Source organism: Setaria italica, chromosome I, assembly GCF_000263155.2.
Source record: "Setaria italica strain Yugu1 chromosome I, Setaria_italica_v2.0, whole genome shotgun sequence".
NCBI classification, from domain to species: Eukaryota; Viridiplantae; Streptophyta; class Magnoliopsida; order Poales; family Poaceae; genus Setaria; species Setaria italica.
The window spans coordinates 7,657,441-7,675,307 of record NC_028450.1 but is presented as its reverse complement, the minus strand read 5'-3'; the positions used below and the strand labels follow the sequence as shown (position 1 = coordinate 7,675,307).

The 17,867-nt window shown below is 48.4% G+C and overlaps 2 protein-coding genes and 1 pseudogene across 2 annotated transcripts; all 3 read left to right on the top strand.

The window, feature by feature from the left end:
* The first annotated feature begins 1,127 nt into the window (after window positions 1–1,127).
* Window positions 1,128–3,217, top strand: LOC101762079. The gene is made up of 2 exons (XM_022827924.1): window positions 1,128–1,363; window positions 2,498–3,217. Exons 1-2 carry the CDS (start codon window positions 1,136–1,138, stop codon window positions 3,095–3,097), a joined length of 828 nt encoding a protein of 275 aa, XP_022683659.1. The 5' UTR covers window positions 1,128–1,135; the 3' UTR covers window positions 3,098–3,217.
* A 2,164-nt stretch (window positions 3,218–5,381) lies between these two features.
* Window positions 5,382–8,451, top strand: LOC101761663 (annotated as a pseudogene).
* Window positions 8,452–11,667: 3,216 nt separating this feature from the next.
* Window positions 11,668–13,794, top strand: LOC101771651 (receptor-like protein 2). Its single transcript, XM_004951748.1, has one exon. It carries the CDS (start codon window positions 11,668–11,670, stop codon window positions 13,792–13,794), a length of 2,127 nt encoding a protein of 708 aa, XP_004951805.1.
* The last annotated feature ends 4,073 nt before the right edge of the window (window positions 13,795–17,867 follow it).

Here is a 17,867-nt window from a genome sequence, read left to right as displayed (position 1 = left end):
AGGACCCCTGGAACTGGTTGCAGGCAGACTTTGTAGTATACCGCCATCAGCCGTCCATCTCCACATGATCTGGTCTGCCTCCTCGGTAAAGATTACTCCCTGAACAAGGACCTATAGCTGTACAAACTGCCATTAACTGAACTGAGGACATTCTCCAAAGGCCTCTTGTCCAGCTGTGATTATGCAGGTCCTCCCTGACGGACTTATGCTTGCGCCAAGCCAGCTTATACAATCCTAGAGCAATGTCCCGAGGTGCTCTCCCATGAAGCCATGAAGAATTCCAAAAATCTGCTGTTTTCCCATCCCCAATAGTGACGTTTGTACTTATATTCTGAATAATTGCCTGTCCACATTCACTGGCAGTTCAGAACCTACCCAAGGTCGATTGGGATCTTTCAACTCGTACCACAGCCATCTGAGGTGCAATGCACGACTGAACAGATCGAAATCATGAACTCCCAATCTGCCAAAATTTCTTCGGTCACATCACTTTCGTCCATCATACTTAGGCAATGTCCTACATTTGCATCTGCTGTTCCCTTCCACAAGAAACCACGCCTGATTTTGTCCAATTTTCAAATTGCCCACTTTTTCGGTGAGGTGAGGACCGAGTTGAGCAGCGTGAGCCTTCTGGCTTTTGTTCAGTTGTCTCCCCTTCCAAGCTGGCAGCCTTGTTGCAACTTTGTCAATCTGAGGTTGTATGTCAACACGCCATAAAGCCCTTGTATGCAGTGGTAAACCTAGATACTTGCAAGGTAACTTGAAAAGAGGACTTCTAGAAAGAGAAACAAAAGGAAGATAAACTGCAGTAAGGGGTGAATTAGTCTGTTTTAGTAGTTCTTGGAGAAAAGTGCAATGAGAAATAGTTCAGGTGTTATGAAATACATGGGGGGGGGGGTAAAATGGAAGCTTTCCTTTCTGAGGTGATTAGACACTCTTTTTCTTTGGATTTTCCTAGAAGAAAAACTTTTCCAGGGAGAAAAATTCTTTATGCAAAGAACATAGATAGTTTCCTATTAGATGAAGAGAAAGTTTTTGAAGCGGCATGTTCTTTTTTGTATGGCAAGTATTTGTCTCCTCTATCAAGTTCCAGTTACAATATAATTTGTATTTTTGTGAAGCTCGGTTGGAGGCAATGATGTTATCAAATCCCACGGATTGCGTTATGGATGAAGAATATGGAACTTGCATGTGGCATCGACCTCGTCGCATGCTACAAATTTTCTCATTAAAGGTGGCTAAAATTCCTGTGGATGCTGGAAAGATAGAGTTATATGGATACATAGCAGCGCGGGATGATCTGGAACCATTGCTTAACTATGTCGTCAATGTTAGCAGGGATGATCCTATCATCGTGGAGCAGGTGCACATCCATATCTGCAATTGTTTCAAGAGATAAGTCTAGCTAACGGGCTTAAGTATTGAGGTTTTCTTACTTAATCTCCTTGAGTACAAAACTATAATAGAACCTTTGATGTATTCAATATCGTCTAAATCGCCTCTAAGCCAGTTTTCGAGTGGTTTTGGGCCAGCAACCATTTTGCATGCCATAACGGTACAATTACCTCCAAAACCGCCCTTAGGGATTATTTTTAGACACTGGAATACTTCTTCGGTCAAATAACCAATTTTATGATTGAGTTTAAGTAAAAGAACCTCAACGCTTTTATTTTTTTTTATTTTTTTATTTTTTTTTGGGGGGGGGGGTTAAGTTATTTCAAGTTGCTTTATTCTTAAATGCAAACCAAATTTATCACATGCATAGAACAACTGAGATTGGATCTGTATGCCATAGTACAGGCACTTAATCCCTTTTACATCAATAAAGTTGGGATAGATTGTGAATGTTTGATTAACTGTGTTCTTGAATTATTTAACAGACCTAGGCTCAGTTTGCACTCTTTATTTCCTAAATAAATTACGAGTAGGATTAGTTTATGATTGATGTGCCATAATCATTTGTTGTGTCATGACTCCCATGTAATTAATCTGCCCAAACTACTAATACCAAGTCTTATATTGTGGAATGGTGATTTAAGATTTATGATAAAAGCATATGTAAATTATGAAACTAACTGTCACATAGTCTAAACAAAATCAAATAGAATATTTTTGACTCTTGGCTGCACTTAGCAGATGCATAGCATGAATGATACCTTTGATACAAAAGGTTCTTCTCTGTTCTCTTTTAATTTCACACAAGCTTATGCAATTAAATACTTGTCTCTTTCTCGTTTCACACAGGCTTATCAGCTTATGCAATTAAATATTTGGGATATGAAACAAAATCAAATAAATAGCAAGGAACCAATTTTCCCTCACTAATACTGTTATGCACCTTATAACCATTCAGTTTGATATTTGACAATGATCTTGGTCATTGATTGTCAAATATCCCTTCAAGTAAACAGCTACAATGATCTTGGTCACTGATTTAGCTTACATATTTCTTTCTTTTATACGAGGGGATACTAAATAAATAACAATAATTTTGTAGGGTTCTCTCATCACCATGGCCCCTAAGCGAGGGATCAAATTGGGTTATGATACTCTAATAGAATATGATATGAAGATCAAGACAGGTGAACATGAAAAGGATGATCTACAGCTGATCGATGGTGTATCTGTTATAGGTATCATGGGCACTCCCAATTGGAGTGTATTCACAAGTCGCATCATTGGCAATTGTGGCGCAATTGACATAAGTGCATCACGTCTGGACCATGCAGTTGAGGCGACTGTAGAAGTCGTCATATCAGAAGTCCAAGGCGGTTTCAATATGCGTCTCGGCTGTTTTATCAGTGAGTTTGATGAAGAGATCCAGCTCTTTGATGGCACCATTGGTGAGCCCCGTTGCTTGACGAGGTATGTGATTGCAGTTGTGATAGGCACTCAGATGGATATGAAGTTCAAGGTAGGTGCAGGGTCTTTCAGATCATCAGAACATTGCTGTTCCTTCACAGCGCACAATCATGGACATGATGATCAACTGATAGAGACCGATTTTGCATTAATCTCGGTGAAGGTGACTTGGTCTGTTTTACCTGGTGGTTGGTCATCTGACTTTATGCAAGCTTTGTTGAAAAGCTGGGCGTGACTGGTAGACCTATGAGGAAATTAGCAGTCTAGAGTGGTGGCAGCAGGACTGGAACAGTACTCTAAGTTTAGGCGTGCCAATTGTAAAAAAAAAAATGGGAATCCCCAACTAGTGTAAGAATAAATGAGTGTTTTAACTGTGTGCCTAGATATTCGGTTCGTTGAGTACATGGCCATGCAAGCTCCACCGCTCTATGTTGCCGTTGTGCCGTGCAGCCTGTTGCAGATACAGCTTCTCTCAATTTTTTCCAGCACTTTGGGGGTTTGGTTACGAGTACGGAGGAATTTCCGAGCTACACATCCATGCGCAGCAGGGATCCCCTCCTTGTTACCATGTTGACGCTGTAGCCCATGCGTATATGTTTCCAGATAGCATCCCTATTGCAGACCATAACGAGAGTAAGTGTTTGATATCTCTTTCCACCTATATAGATTCAACTGATATATTCTCTGCAGAAATGTTGGGGTTTATGTTCGCTTTACGTTGTTACTTTTACTAGTTGAATGCCGGAGCTTATCCCTGTACGGTGTGTGGCAGCATGCTGGGGGCTTCAACTATCCATGGAGTCGCGCGCTGTGTCAAACATAGATCATCGCCATTCTTGTGTTGCTACAGCTAAAATGAAATTCCGTCACGGTGTTTGCAATACAGGACGCATCTAACCATCATGCCTTCAGTGTGTTTCTTCCCTGGTTTATTTGGATTGCTCTCTAAACTATCTTCCCCCAGCCATCTATATTTTTTTTTACTAAAGTAGGTTCAATTCACTCCATGGTGGTATTTATCTTTTTTTTTCATCATCTTCTTCCTCCCGCCGCCCCGCCTCCAACCCATCCTGCCACCTCCCACCACCGCCTCTGGCACCTCACCGGCGCCGCTGCTGCCCCACCGCGCCCTCCCTTCACCTTCCTCCACTCGCGGCCAGCGGCTCCCGTCGTCCACCTCCCACCGCCGCCATGTCGACTTCACCCATCGACAACCGAGGCAAATCACCGTCTCGCCCACCACCACCACTGCTAGGCAAACCGGTCGCCCCCCAAGCTCCTTTCTAAGCCTGCAGATCCTGAAAAATCCCAATCCCTAATCCTGAAGCCCTAATCCCTCGACTTCTCACCGGCACGAGGGAGGGCAGCGGTAGCGGCGGCGCGCAGGAGTCACAACGTGCTAGGGTTAGGAGGGAGGGGTGGAGAAGAAGCTGATCCAACAGCTAGTAGTGGAAGCACCAATCTCACCTCCGAAAGATAACTTTACTTCTTTCTTCCGAAAGATGGATAGGATTCCCGCTCCACTCTTCCGCAAGAAACCAAAAGACAATTTTGGCGCCAAAACAATCAAAGCAAACAAGACCACGGCCTGCAAAGAACCCGCCCGAGCCTGCTACCAACAATGCCACTGCTACCCCCACGAGCCCAGAAGCCCAATAACGCTCACTGTCATCATGGGATGGGGCCACGTGGGGAACTGAAGAAGACCTGCAGAACAGAAGAAGCTGTCCAACAGTGTTGCTAGGCTTGCCTTTATTATATTTGGCAAATCGGCGAAATGGACCCACCAGTGTTGCTGGGCCGAACTGGGCCGTCGTAGGACGAGAGGCGTCGGATGCAGCGGACGGCGGGTCGTACGACCAACTTCTCGTGCGCCTCCACGGCCCTACCCCGCCGGCCGCCACCGCCGCGCGCTCAGTTTCTCTCACGCTCGATTCTTCGCTTCCTCCGGCGCCCTTACGCCGCCGCCTCTCCTGCCTCAATGCACCGCCTCTCCTCTCCGTCGCGACGTGTCCTCTCTTTCGTGGCCTGTTCGCCGCCTCGCTGGTGGCCGCCAGCGCTCGCGCGACAAGAAGCGCCACTCACGGTGCCTCCCGATCCCACCTTTTAGTCGTGTTTCACGGTGTGTTTACTTGCTCTGATGCTAAAGTTTTCGCCTTTATTCAGTTGCTATGGTCTGGGATCTGGGTTGTGACAAGTTTGGGTTTCTACTTACCGCTCTTATGTTGTTGAATTTTGAAGGGGAAAAGCGAAGAAAATCTGCTAGTTAATCACGTATGACTTCCAAAACATTAGAAAAAGTCCCAAAAGATAGAAATCAATTTCAGGCTTAACGTTACGATTTGAATCCTGACTGCTAAGACCACCTTCTATTTCTCCCTTGTGATAGATTTCCTCATGGATATCGGAATATTTCTGACAGCAGTGGAGTAAGAGACGAGGAGGAACTAGATAAACAAGACAGGCGACTGCACATCCCTTCTTCCAAGGATTTTATGATTTCCCTACGCGAGCGCAAAATGAATGAGTTTGTGACTCCTTATGGTGTGGAGCCTTCTGTCCACAGTGAAGATGAAATGAGAACAAGTGTGGATATCATTTTTGGCGATAAAGATGCTTCCACGACAAATTTGGACGTCATAGATGGTGAACGTGATACAACGGGGGAAACTGTGGACATAGGTGGTTGTAAACTGTCTGGTGGCGATGAAGAATATGTGAGCAGTGCAGCAGAGATCCTGCCTCGTTACCCTGTTGTTGCTGTAGCCCCTATATGTTTCCAGATAGCAGCCACCGTGATGGTTCTATATACAGGGGCACTGGGAAAAAGAGTACCGTATTGCAGACCGTAACGAGAGTAAGTGTTTGATATCTCTTCCTATATATAGGATCGGCTGATATATTCTCTGCAGAAATCTTGGGTTTAATGTTCGCTTTACGTTGTTACTTTTACTAGTTGAATGCCTGAGCTTATCCTTGTCCAGTGTCTGGCAGAATGTTGGGGGCTTCAACTATCCATGGAATCATGCTCTGTATCAAACATAAATCACCCATTCTTGTGTTGCTACAGCTAAAGTGAAATCTGCAAGGTGTTTGCAATACAGGACACATCTAACCATCATGCCTTCAGTGTTTCCACAAAGTTTCTTGATTATTTGGATTGCTCTCTAAACTATCTTCCCCCCAGCCATCTTTTCCTTTTTTACTAAAGTAGATTCAATTCAATCCATGGTGATATTTATCATTTTTCCCTCATAAAAACAGGTTTTATGGCATCCTGCCCTAGCTTTTTATTGTCCCTTTTGTATCCTTGGTGTTAAAACAGGTTTAGGTGCTCCCGACCTATGCAAATCGTTTAGGTGAGAAGGTTCTGAAATACTTTGGGGGAGTAAAATGTACCTTTTCTTTTCTGGGGTGATTAGATATCACTCTCTTTTCCTTTGCGGCTACCTAAACGGAAAAGTTTTTGCAGTAGCAAAATTCTTCGTAGAAAGAACATACCAGTTAGATGAAAAGGAAAATTTTCATTAGGGCCATAAAATACTCAAGTGTCATGTTTGCTTTTTGTATGGCAAGTGGTTGTGTGGTGTTTGATTTCCTTATTACAATGTAACTTGAATTTTATGTATGAAGCTTGTTTGGAGGCAATGATGCAATCAGATCCCACAGATTGCAATATCAGCAATGGAACTTGCACATTGCATAAACCTCGTCGCATGTTGCAAATTTTCTCTTTAAACTTGGCTAAAATTCCTGTGGAGGGTGCCTCAGTCGAACTGTATGGATATGTAGCAGCACGGGATGATCTTGATCCATTACTTAATTATGTGGTCAACTTTTAGCAGGGATGATCCCATCACCCTGGAGCAGGTGCACATCCATACTTATATGCAATTATTTCAAGCAATAAGTCTGTTAACACCTCATCCACTTAGCTCTTGATATATCCGGTAAAAGAGATGTGGGACATGTCAGGCCATTGTAAATGTCCATTAAACAGACCATGTGGGCCAAAGCACTTCCAAAATCCACCCTAGGGGCTGATCTAGATGGTACGGGATACTTTTGGGAGTCAAATACCCGATTTTATACTTGAAGGGGTTAAGTAGATGTAACAATACTTAAGGTAGTTAAGTAGACTTATTCCTTATTTCAAATTACTTCAGTTATTTCACAGCATAAGGCCAAACTAATCACATGCATAGATCATGTGAGATTGTATCATACTCCCTATGTATAGGAAAAGGAAGTCGTTTTGGACAGCGACACGGTCTCCAAAGCATTACTTTGACTCTTTGTTTTTATAAAAATATTTACCAAAAAGTGATATATGTATATTTTTATGAAAGTATTTTTCAAGACAAATCTATTTATATAGCTTTTACATTTCCAAACTCAACAATAACTTAAAAGTTATTCATGATTTATATTCCCAATATTTGACCCAAATCTTGTCCAAAACGACTTTCTTTTCCTATACGGAGGGAGTACATACTAACGATGGCATACAAGGACTCAATCTCTTTTATATATCATTGAAGTTGGGATAGGACTATAGGAGTGAATGTTGTATTTACATCTTCAATTATTTAAGAGACGTATGCACAGCTTGCACTCTCGTGTTATAGCTCCCATTTATTATTTGGTTTAGCTGCAAAAGGATGCTTCCATGTGACAAACCTGTCCAAAAGTTGCAAAATAATACTTTGGATTGTGTAAGCCACAATTATACCAAAGTCTTGCATTGTGAAATGATGATTTACTATGAGAATAGATCTAAACTATGAAACTAAGTAGCATTTATTCGAAACAATAGAATTGTTTGGGATTCTTGATTGCTACTTAAGAAAAAGGGCATACATAGTTGTAAAATAAGCATTACAAAGATCTTGGTCATCAATTGTAAAACATCCTTTTTAAGTAAAGAGTTTTGCTTTAGTAAATTTATTACAACTTTACAAGTGAAACAGCAGCTTTAGATATTTTTTACATTGACATGAGAGCTAAACAACAATAATTTTGTAGGGTTCTCTCATCAACATGTCAGGCCCTAAGCAAGGGATAGATTTGTATGGCACTATTCTAATCGAATATGACATGAAGATCAAGGTAGGCAAACAAGAAAAAGATGACCTACAGCTGATCGCTGGTGTATCAATCATGGATGACATAGACACATGTGATCGTCGTGCATTGACAAGCCGTATCCATGGCGATCACGGGGCAGTCGACATAACCACATCACGGCTTGACCATGCGGTCGAGGCGACCGTAGAAGTTCTCGTGTCAGAAGTGCAAGGCAGCTTCGATCTGCGCCTCGGTTGCTTTGTCAGTGGGATGCCAGAAGAAATCCGGCTCTTTGATGGCGCCATTGGCGAGTCACGTGGCTTGAAGAAGTCTGTGGTTGCCGTGGTGATGGACACTTGGATGGATTTGAAGTTCAGGGTAGGCGCAGACTCATCCATCCCTGTTGAACATTGTTGTTCCTTCAAGGCGAACGAGCATGGGCATGCTATTCAGAGGAAAAAGACTGATTTTGCGTTGATCTCAGTGAAGGTGACTTGGTCGACTTTGCTTCGTGGGTTCTAGGCGTGTATAACTTTTCTGCCCAAGAATTGTCCATCGAACCCTATAGAAACCAAACCTTTTTTTTTTCTCAGATTGGGAAACATGTGAATGACGATTTGTAGCTGCTCTGTCCACTCTGACGAGCCAATTACAGTAGCGTATCGATGTCACAAATTCCAAAATCATTCATCATTTTCCTTTTTGTGAGTCAAAAACTTATCTGCTTCAGTTCTTGCAATACAGAAGTACACAAAAACAGAAAAAGGACAAACTATATACGCAGAGAAACTTAAGCCACTTTGTCTCTAGAAAACAGGGTATAATACGGTAGGTGTCGATCTCACTGGCGACGGCTGCATGAAGCGCCGAATTTCTCATGGAGTGAACAGGAGAGATGAGCAATCGTAGATGAAAATGGGAGTTGTTCAAAACATCATAGCTCGATGGTCGCCTCCTTGGGTGCGACATGCCAAGGGGAGGAGCCGGGATCGCTCTGCTTGCAGCAGGGATCATGGCTCATGAGAATGCTTCGTTGTATTGCACGGCTTCTGGTCTGGGAGAAGCACTAAAATCCTCAGTAGCAGTGACCTCGCCCTCCGTGGCTCCCCTTCGCCACCGTCGCCGCTGCCCCGCCTCCTCGCTCCCCAATCTGGCGGGGAGATGGAAGGCCGCGGGAAGACGAAGGGGTCGGGGAGTAGAGGGGTTTTATGCAAGAGAAAAATGGCTCGGTAGGGGATTTTCTAAGAAATTCCTTCCCACTGTACTTTTCCTCCGACGAATCTGGGTCGCTTAATCCCGAATGGACGGTGCAAAACAAACCCACCCTTTGTCATCGCCGCTCTTCCCGCCCCCGCCAGTGTCATCGCCGGCGCCGGCGGCCTCTGCTGGGTCGCACACGGCGACCTGCATCCAAGCTCCCGCGCTGCGTGTTTGGAGGAGCACGAGAGCCGCCGCCTTCTCCTTTCACATGGAACGCTCGTGCTCCGGGCTGCGGCGGCGGCGGCGGCGGCGGTTCAGACACCACGCGTGCTTGATCCGTATTGCTGCAAGATCATCGTGGATGAAATCGGGAGTTGTTCGAAAGATCATAGCTCGATGGTCACCTCCTTCGGTGTGTCGACATGCCAAGGGGAGGAGCCGGGATCGCTCTGCTGCATACGGGGGTCATGGCTCATGAGAATGCTTCGTTGCATTGCACGGCTGCTAGCCTGGGTAGAAGCGCTGAAATCCTCAGCAGCAGCGACCTCGCCCTCCGTGGCTCGCTGTCGCCGCCATTGCCGCCGGCCCGCCTCCTCGCTCCTGGCGGGGAGGTCAGATGGAGGTGCCCCGGGAAAGAGGAAGGGGTCTTGAAAAATGGTTCGGTAGGGGGTTTTCTAAGAAATTCCTTCCCTGTACACTTTTTCTTCGACGAATCTGAGCCGCAAAATCCCGATCAGACGGTAAGAAACAAACCCACCCTGGACGGTATCTCGTTCACCGTCCACCCCTGGACGGTATTTGATTTGCCGTCCACCCCGCGCTGGCTGGCTCGCCGCTCTTCCCGCCCCCGCCAGTGCACCATCGCCGGCGCCGGGGTCCTCTGCTGGGCCGCTCGCGGCAACCTGCATCCAAGCTCCCGCGCCGCCTGTTCGGAGGAACACGGGCGCCGCCGCCTTCTCCTTCACGTGGAACGCGCGGGCTCCAGGCGACGGCACCGTCGGTTCAGACACCATGCGTGCTAGGTCCAGGTTGCTGCAAGATCATCTTGTTCCATCACGTCCTCTTTGCCTCCTCCGACCTCGACTCCCCCCGCTCCGTCCATTTGCATGATTCGCCGTCGCCGTCGCTGTCGCTGGTGCCAGATCTTGTTCCCGAACAAACGAGGTCACTGAGATCAGAGGAATCAGTGCGCGCTAATTTTCACTGTCGTCCTATTTTCGGCTAGATGTGCCATCTCGTTTATACATAATCACGAGAGACCTCGCGCCTTCCTTCACAATAACTCTTTCTGAGCTCAGGTTCAGAGTTTCAGACTGAACCATCTCAAGGTCAGGAGAGACACGACACACGAGTGAAACCGCCTGATTCCTGACGGATCATCTGCCTCTGTCCTTCAGCTTCGTCCTCCTCGTACCAACTTGTAGGTCCCAACGAAGGAAATCGGCAGCCCGGCCAGGCCAATAACGAGCTAAGTGACGAACGGGATAGCGGCACAGATACAGACTGCACTCCATGTTCCATCAGAGTTTCAGAGAATTCAGAGACCCGTAACATCAGACCATGCTTTTCTAGTTTCTTGCACAGCGGGGAGACGCCCTTCAAGCACAGCTACAGCGACCCGACCGGCATCATGATCATGTCAACGCCGCCTTTTGCACCCATGTCAAAAAGAGAGCCCTTCCTGCCTTGACTGGCGACGCATAATGCCGGTTAGGCAGTCACACTAGCTCTTTCCGTGTGAATTGCTTGTAATCCCCATCGAATCGTCGCGGCCGGTTGGTCAGGTGGCGCGCCAACAGTTGGCGGCGCGGCATAGGATCAACGGAGGAGGCTCATGTGAAGACGACATGAATTCTGGCAAAACTTTTGGAGCAGCGAGTCATCAGTCTAGCATCAGCAGATTTGTCAGCATTTGTTTATGCCTAAGGGATATGGGATACGGTACCCCATGGGTCCTTACCGGCCAAGATACTAGCTGGATATGACGAGTGGATCCGTCCGACAAGGACGTGCAGGTCAAGAACATGACGTTACTTAAAGTATAAGACAAGGCAACTAGACCGTTCAAATCTGTCCGAATATCGTAGAACGCGTACTGTAATCCGACTCCGATTACCCTCTATATAACTATCGTCAGCCTATATAAGGCGGCCAAGAGAGCCCCCGAGGGTACCTCATCTCATACCAGCAATACAAACCACCAAGCATACAGGACGTAGAGTATTACGGAAGTCCGAACCTGTCTAAAACTCCCGTGTCCTTTGTGTTCTCGCGATCAAGTTCTTGCTTTCACAACCGCCCTCACCTGCAAATCAACCACTTGGATAACCTCTGATGGACTGCCGGGTTTATAAATCAGACAATGCCCTTACTCCCTTAGTATTATCCTTCATGTTGTTCTGCAAGCTTATTGCATAATGCATTGCAGAACTAGACAGCTTGCATTTCAGCATAGCCTCATTAGGTCCCTCCATGCCGGTAAGGTTCAAGAGAGAAACACGTGCAGCAGCTCACATCAGCAGCGGCAACCAGCCAGCCATGCCATTCTCCGGCTTCGCCCTCGCCGTGCTGCTACTCTCCATAGCCTCCCATGCCAAGCCGTGCTCTGATCAGGAGAAGAGCTCCCTGCTCCGGTTCATTGCGGAGCTATCATGGGACGCCGGCCTCGCCATGTCGTGGCGAAATGGCACGACGAGCTGCTGCTCGTGGGAAGGCATCGCCTGCGACAGAGACGGGGTGGTCAGTGAGATCTCCCTGCCCGGTAGAGGACTCCATGGCCTCATCTCGCCGGCACTGGGTGACCTCACCGGACTGCGGCGCCTCAACCTCTCCCACAACTCGTTGTCAGGTGAGCTGCCATGGGAGCAGCTCTTGTCCTCTTCCAGCCGCTTGGCCGCCATCGACGTCAGCTTCAATCACCTTGAGGGAGAGCTGCTTGAGCTGCCGACTTCAACCACCCATGGCAGGCCATTATTGCAGGTACTGAACATCTCCAGCAATCTATTCACCGGAGAATTTCCATCAGCCACGTGGAAGGACATGAACAATCTGATTGCGCTCAATGTGAGCAACAACAGTTTCCATGGATGGATGCCGTCTTCCTTCTGCATCACCTCGCCATCCTTCGCCATGCTTGACATTAGCTACAACCGATTCGGTGGACGCATCCCAGCTGGTCTAGGCAATTGCTCTGCGCTTAAAGTACTCAAGGCTGGGCGCAACCAACTAACTGGGATGCTCCCAGATGAACTCTTCAATGCTACCTCGTTAGAGTACCTCTCTGTTCCCAACAATGGTTTGTATGGAATACTTGATGGTACAGGCATAGCCAACCTCAGAAGTCTGTCTCATCTTGATCTTGGAGGCAATCGGCTTAATGGAAAGATCCCAGACTCAATAGGTGAGCTCAGGAGACTAGAGGTGCTTCATCTGGACCATAACAACATGTCTGGAGAGCTGCCACCAGCTTTTAGCAATTGCACAAATCTCATAACAATTGACCTCAGGAACAATTATTTCAGTGGAGAGCTCACCAAGGTCGATTTCTCCACCCTGATCAATCTAAAGACATTGGATCTTCTGTTCAACAGCTTCACTGGCGCAATCCCAGAAAGCATCTACTCTTGCAGCAGTCTGAATGCACTGCGGGTAGCCGACAACAAGTTACACGGACAGCTTTCGCCAAGAATAGTAAATTTGAAGTCCCTTATTTTCCTATCAGCTTCTTTTAACAATTTTACAAATATCACGAATGCGCTTCATGTCCTCAAGGATTGCAAGGAACTCGCTGTCCTAATTATTGGGAGTAACTTCAAGGGTGAAGCTATGCCAGAGGATGAAACAATCGATGGATTTCAGAATCTTCAGTTTCTCTCCTTGTCTAGGTGCTCATTGTCCGGAAAGATACCACTTTGGTTATCAAATCTCAAAAATCTGGAGATGCTGCTTTTGCACAACAACCAACTCGCTGGACAGATACCTGCCTGGATCAAAAGCCTCAAGTTACTTTTCCATCTAGACATATCAGAAAACAACCTTACAGGAGAAATACCAGCAGACCTGACGGAGATGCCAATGCTAACAACAGAAAATACTGCAACCGATTTGGATGAAAGGGTATTTTTGCTACTTGTCTACAGAGGCACATCATTCGAGTACCGGGTAACCACCGCTTTCCCAAAAATGCTGAATCTTGGTCGTAATAACTTCACCGGAGTGATCCCTAAAGAGATTGGTCGGTTGAAATCGCTCGCTATACTCAACTTCAGCTCCAACAGGCTATCAGGAGAGATTCCATCACAGCTCCACAGCCTGACGAACCTGCAAGTGCTAGATTTGTCAAACAATCATCTCACAGGTGCAATCCCAGTGGAGCTCAACAACCTCAACTTCCTCGCTGAATTCAACGTTTCTAATAACGGCTTAGAAGGGCCGATTCCAGCTGGAGGCCAGTTCAGTACTTTTACAAGTTCAAGCTTTGGAGGGAATCCAAAGTTGTGTGGTGCTATCGTCGATCGGCCCTGTGCTTCAGCCGAAACCAATCTGGTTTCTACGCTCTCCACAGAGTGGAAGGACAGATGGTTTGCCTTTGTGATTGGTTTTGGTGCTTTCTTTGGTGTAGGGGTGTTGTATGATCAGATAGTATTGTCAAAGTATTTTGGCTAGTCTGAGTTTGGGTTTATTTTTGTCATACTCGGCTCCTACTCAGGTGAAGCAACATCTGCTGTGGACAAGCTTTGCCTTGTATAGTTCCCCCCCCCCCCCCCCCCCCCCCCCCCCCTCCTCTCTCTCTCTTGAGAAAACTTTGCCTTTGTAAACCATATGCAGAACAAATGGCTGGATTGAACTGCTGTGTCCCTGTGTTTTTCGCGGCAGTAGTTAATCGGGCTGTTCTATTGGCCAGTCAAGTGGCCCTTCTCGGCCCGATGGCACACTGGAATGAAACAATTTGAGCCCTAAAAACTGTTTGCTACACAATCGTCGTGTCAGTCTGAATCAAGGAGGTGCACATCTGGCGGCACAAGACTGATCTGACAGCTTTGCAGAGGAAAGAAACAGAGGAAAGAACAGAAGAGGGAGCTGATTTTTTTTTAAACGAACCAGGCAGGAAAGATGTGGATTATATTAAAAAGAAGGAGTTCCAGACTGGAAAAATATAAGAAAAGAAAAACAAAACAACTCGTCCGATTGGATTGGACATCAATGCGGGCAGCCATTCAACACAAAAATTGTCACACCCTACCGATTGGATTGGGACATCAACATAGCCTCACCACTCCGCTTGCCATGGCGGCACCCACCAACATCCACGCTCATAATTCGTCGAAACCTCCAAGTGTGGCCCGGCGTTGACAGGGAACCAATAGAAACAGATTGCACCGTACCAAGATGGCCACCGCCATGCAGGACCCTCCGCTGTAGTGCCGCTACAACACCACACTCCAACTGGCTGAGTGATACCACCGAATCCAGACCTCACTCAAGCTACCTTGTAGTCGCCACCGCGATAACACAATGCGTAGGGGCCTCGCCACATCCGTGTTGGACTCCACCTCACTCTCGTCGTCTCGAAGAAACACTACGTGCGGGGGCCTCGCCACGCACGCCATAGTACTCCACATCACGGATCCGTTTCTTTTATCACTGTCAAAGTGGTGAGCAATATTGCCCCACTCCAGAAGATCTCCGTCAATTAGCCAAGCTAGTGCTGCAGGTCGACTTCGTCTCGTTGCTTCACCCGCGCAAAAGCATCCGCCACCATGTCAGCAAGCTAGAGAAGTCGCTTGCGCCGTCTTCCAATGATGTACCGCACCGGGTAGCCTAGCCAAGCTGAGCAACCCGTCGCGGTCCGCTGCAAGCCTAGTTGTCCCACGATGCCGTTGCCACAAGTGCCGTCCTCCAACGCAGTCCCACGATGCATGGACTGTTGCCAAGCAACGCCAGCTGCCGTGTCTGCTGCAAGCAGTCAAGACCGACAACCATGTGACAACCCCTGGCCGCCACCATAACTGCAATCGCCTCCACGTGGCCTCGATAACACCCATCCAGCTTGCCACGTGTCGGAATTGCCACCACCGGCTGCGGCCGTCCATGACTAATGGACTAGGAATGGCACAAACCGAAATGGGTCTCTAGAGACGACACTTCCAAGGAGGGCACGACGCCAATGGCACCGATGTCGCTCGTCCAGAATCTAGATAGGGTTTGCACCATAAGGACCCCGTGCAGTAGGGTTGTAGCTCAGAAATGACATCCCCAACAGGGAGAACGACGCCCTAGGGCGCTGCCGTCATCTCCACCAGCAAGAACATCGGCGAGGGCTTTTGCCCGGAGCATCCCAACCCCTACACGCTCACGGCTCAGCACTCCCGGCCACAATCATTGCAGTCCATCCGGGGCGGCATCACCACCGCACCTCCTCGCACCATGCTATCGTACCTCCACCTCCGCTCGCTCAACGGCAATCATCCTCCTCGCATCTCGCCCTGCGCTGCCCCGCACGTGCCCTGCGCTCAACGCCTTCTCCGCGCCGCTGTTTTCCACACTAGCGCCACCTCCGCGTTGTGCGCTACCGCCCGCAGGCCACTACCTCATGCATGCGGTCGCCGCCGGCCACCATGCCCGCGAGCAACCGCGTCGCGCCGCTTCCCTATTGTTGCATCATCCACCGCCACCATTGGGCTGGTCCCTAGGGCGCCGCCGCCCGCACACGGCCGCAACCGCTTCTACGAGGCTGGCCACCCCTCCATGCTGTCGAACCCGCGCCCACGCTCGGCAGTCGCCGGCGCACCTCTGCGCCTACCCACGGCCGCCGCAGGCCACGGCTTCTTCGTTCCTGCGCGAGGCTGTCGCCGAGCCCGCACGCCGCCTTCCACGGCCGCCCGCCTGAGAGGAGCAGGCCCGCTGCCATTGCAGAACCTTCTCCACCCGCGCGCCTCGCCATGCCGCCTCTTGCCCGATGCTGCAGGAGACCACAGATCCACCCTTGGGGGCTATGGATCCGGCCAAAGGGCCTGCGGATCCAGGCACGGAGCGCCGGAGCACGGCCATCCCAGTCAGAGGAAGAAACTCGTACCGTCTGCACGGTTCACTCACGTCTCCCATCTTCCAGCAGAGAAAAATGCCCCGCCACCACCTTCCTTGCAGGGGCTGGGCTTCCGGCCTCCCTGCTCGGGCGATGGCAAGGTGGAGAGGGGGAGGAGAGCGAAGCTCTGACGGCGGCGGGCGAAGGTTTCCCCATGCCGCTTGCGGGAGAGACGCGGGGGCTAGAACTACATATAAGAGTGAGCCAATTAAAAGCAAAGATTTGAATCATTCTCTTTTTTTTAGTGAGTCAAAAGGTTACCTACTTCAGTTGTTGCAATGGTCAGGCACAAAGCTATATACACAGAAAAACAAGTCACATTTTATCCCCATGTAAAAACAGTATATATGATCCCAATAGCTACAAGTTCAGAGTAGTGACATGAATCTATGAATCTGAGAATGCTAAAATAAAAAATAAGGTTCCGCACATCACAAAGCTACTTGATCTCCTGGACTACAGTAACAACTAGCAAAACAAAGAGCTTCTGAATCTACTACTGTAATCAAGCAACAAGCCTGCAACATAATTTCGACACAAACACCAGTACACCACGGAGATCGCCGGGCAGGTAGCCGAGCTCGCCGGATACGGGCGGTCGCCGCCCTGCCGCTGGGCGGGATAAAAACTCGGTGTAAGAGAGGTCGGGGTGGTTCGCGACGAGCGTGGGAGAAGGCCCTCCGCGGGCCGCGGCGCCGGCGAAGGGTGCAGGGGACGGATGAGGGTGCAGGAGGACGAGCACGATGGGGGGATGGCTAGGTGCGGCCGGGAGGTACGCGTGCGCCACCGCAGATCACCGGCCCTGTCGACGGAAGAGAAGGGGAGGACACTACAGAGGAGAACGAGGGCTGATTTGAAAAATACCGGACCCAAATCAGGGGGTATCATGCAAAAAATGGAATCGCGATTAATGGTCGCGATGGGGTTTTCTAAAAACTACCAAGGCATACATTTACGTAAAACCCCATAAATTGGATCGCGATCCGAATCAGGGGGGTTTCTGCAAATGGGGTACCGCTCTCCCTCCTCCCGCCGGCGGTCGTCGACGGCGGCACGCCACCCCTGCAAATTCACTTGCTTGATCGCCATCCCTTCTCTCCGGCATCACCGCGTCACGGATAGATGATATATTCTCGCATTGAATTCGCATGAACCGTTTGCTGTGCAGTTTTCCCAATAGCCTGGCTGTGCCAATAGAAGGGCCGATTCCAGATGGAGTCCAGTTCGGTACTTTTGCAAGTTCAAGCTTCAGAGGGAACCCAAAGTTGTGTGGTGGTGTTGTGGATCGGCCCTGTCCCCTGTGGCTCAGCCAAAACCACTCTGGTCTCTACGCTCCCTCCGCAGAGCAAAAGGACAAAGGGTTGGCTTTGCGATTTGTTTCGGTGCTTTCTTTGGTGCAGGGGTGTTGTATGATCAGATAATATTGTCAAAATATTTTGGCTAGTTTGAGTTTACAAGTGGGGTTTTTTTTTCCCCTACTGAGGTGCAGCAACAACTACAGTGGACAAGATTTTCCTTGTATAGTTGTAAACCATATGTAACTTTGCAAATGGAGAAGGGGAGAAGCATGCAACAATAGCTGAATTGATGATCAGCTGTCCTGTGTTTTTGCGCGGCAGGAGTTAATTGGGCCGTTCTATTGATCAGTCACGTG

What these genes read in the sequence shown, in the direction of transcription:
- LOC101762079 (XM_022827924.1), top strand. Translation starts at nt 1,136, where the DNA reads ATGATGTTATCAAATCCCACGGATTGCGTTATGGATGAAGAATATGGA. An exon ending in ATCCTATCATCGTGGAGCAG is followed by an intron (nt 1,364 to 2,497) that starts GTGCACATCCAT and finishes ATAATTTTGTAG; the next exon opens with GGTTCTCTCATCACCATGGC.
- LOC101771651 (XM_004951748.1), top strand. Translation starts at nt 11,668, where the DNA reads ATGCCATTCTCCGGCTTCGCCCTCGCCGTGCTGCTACTCTCCATAGCC.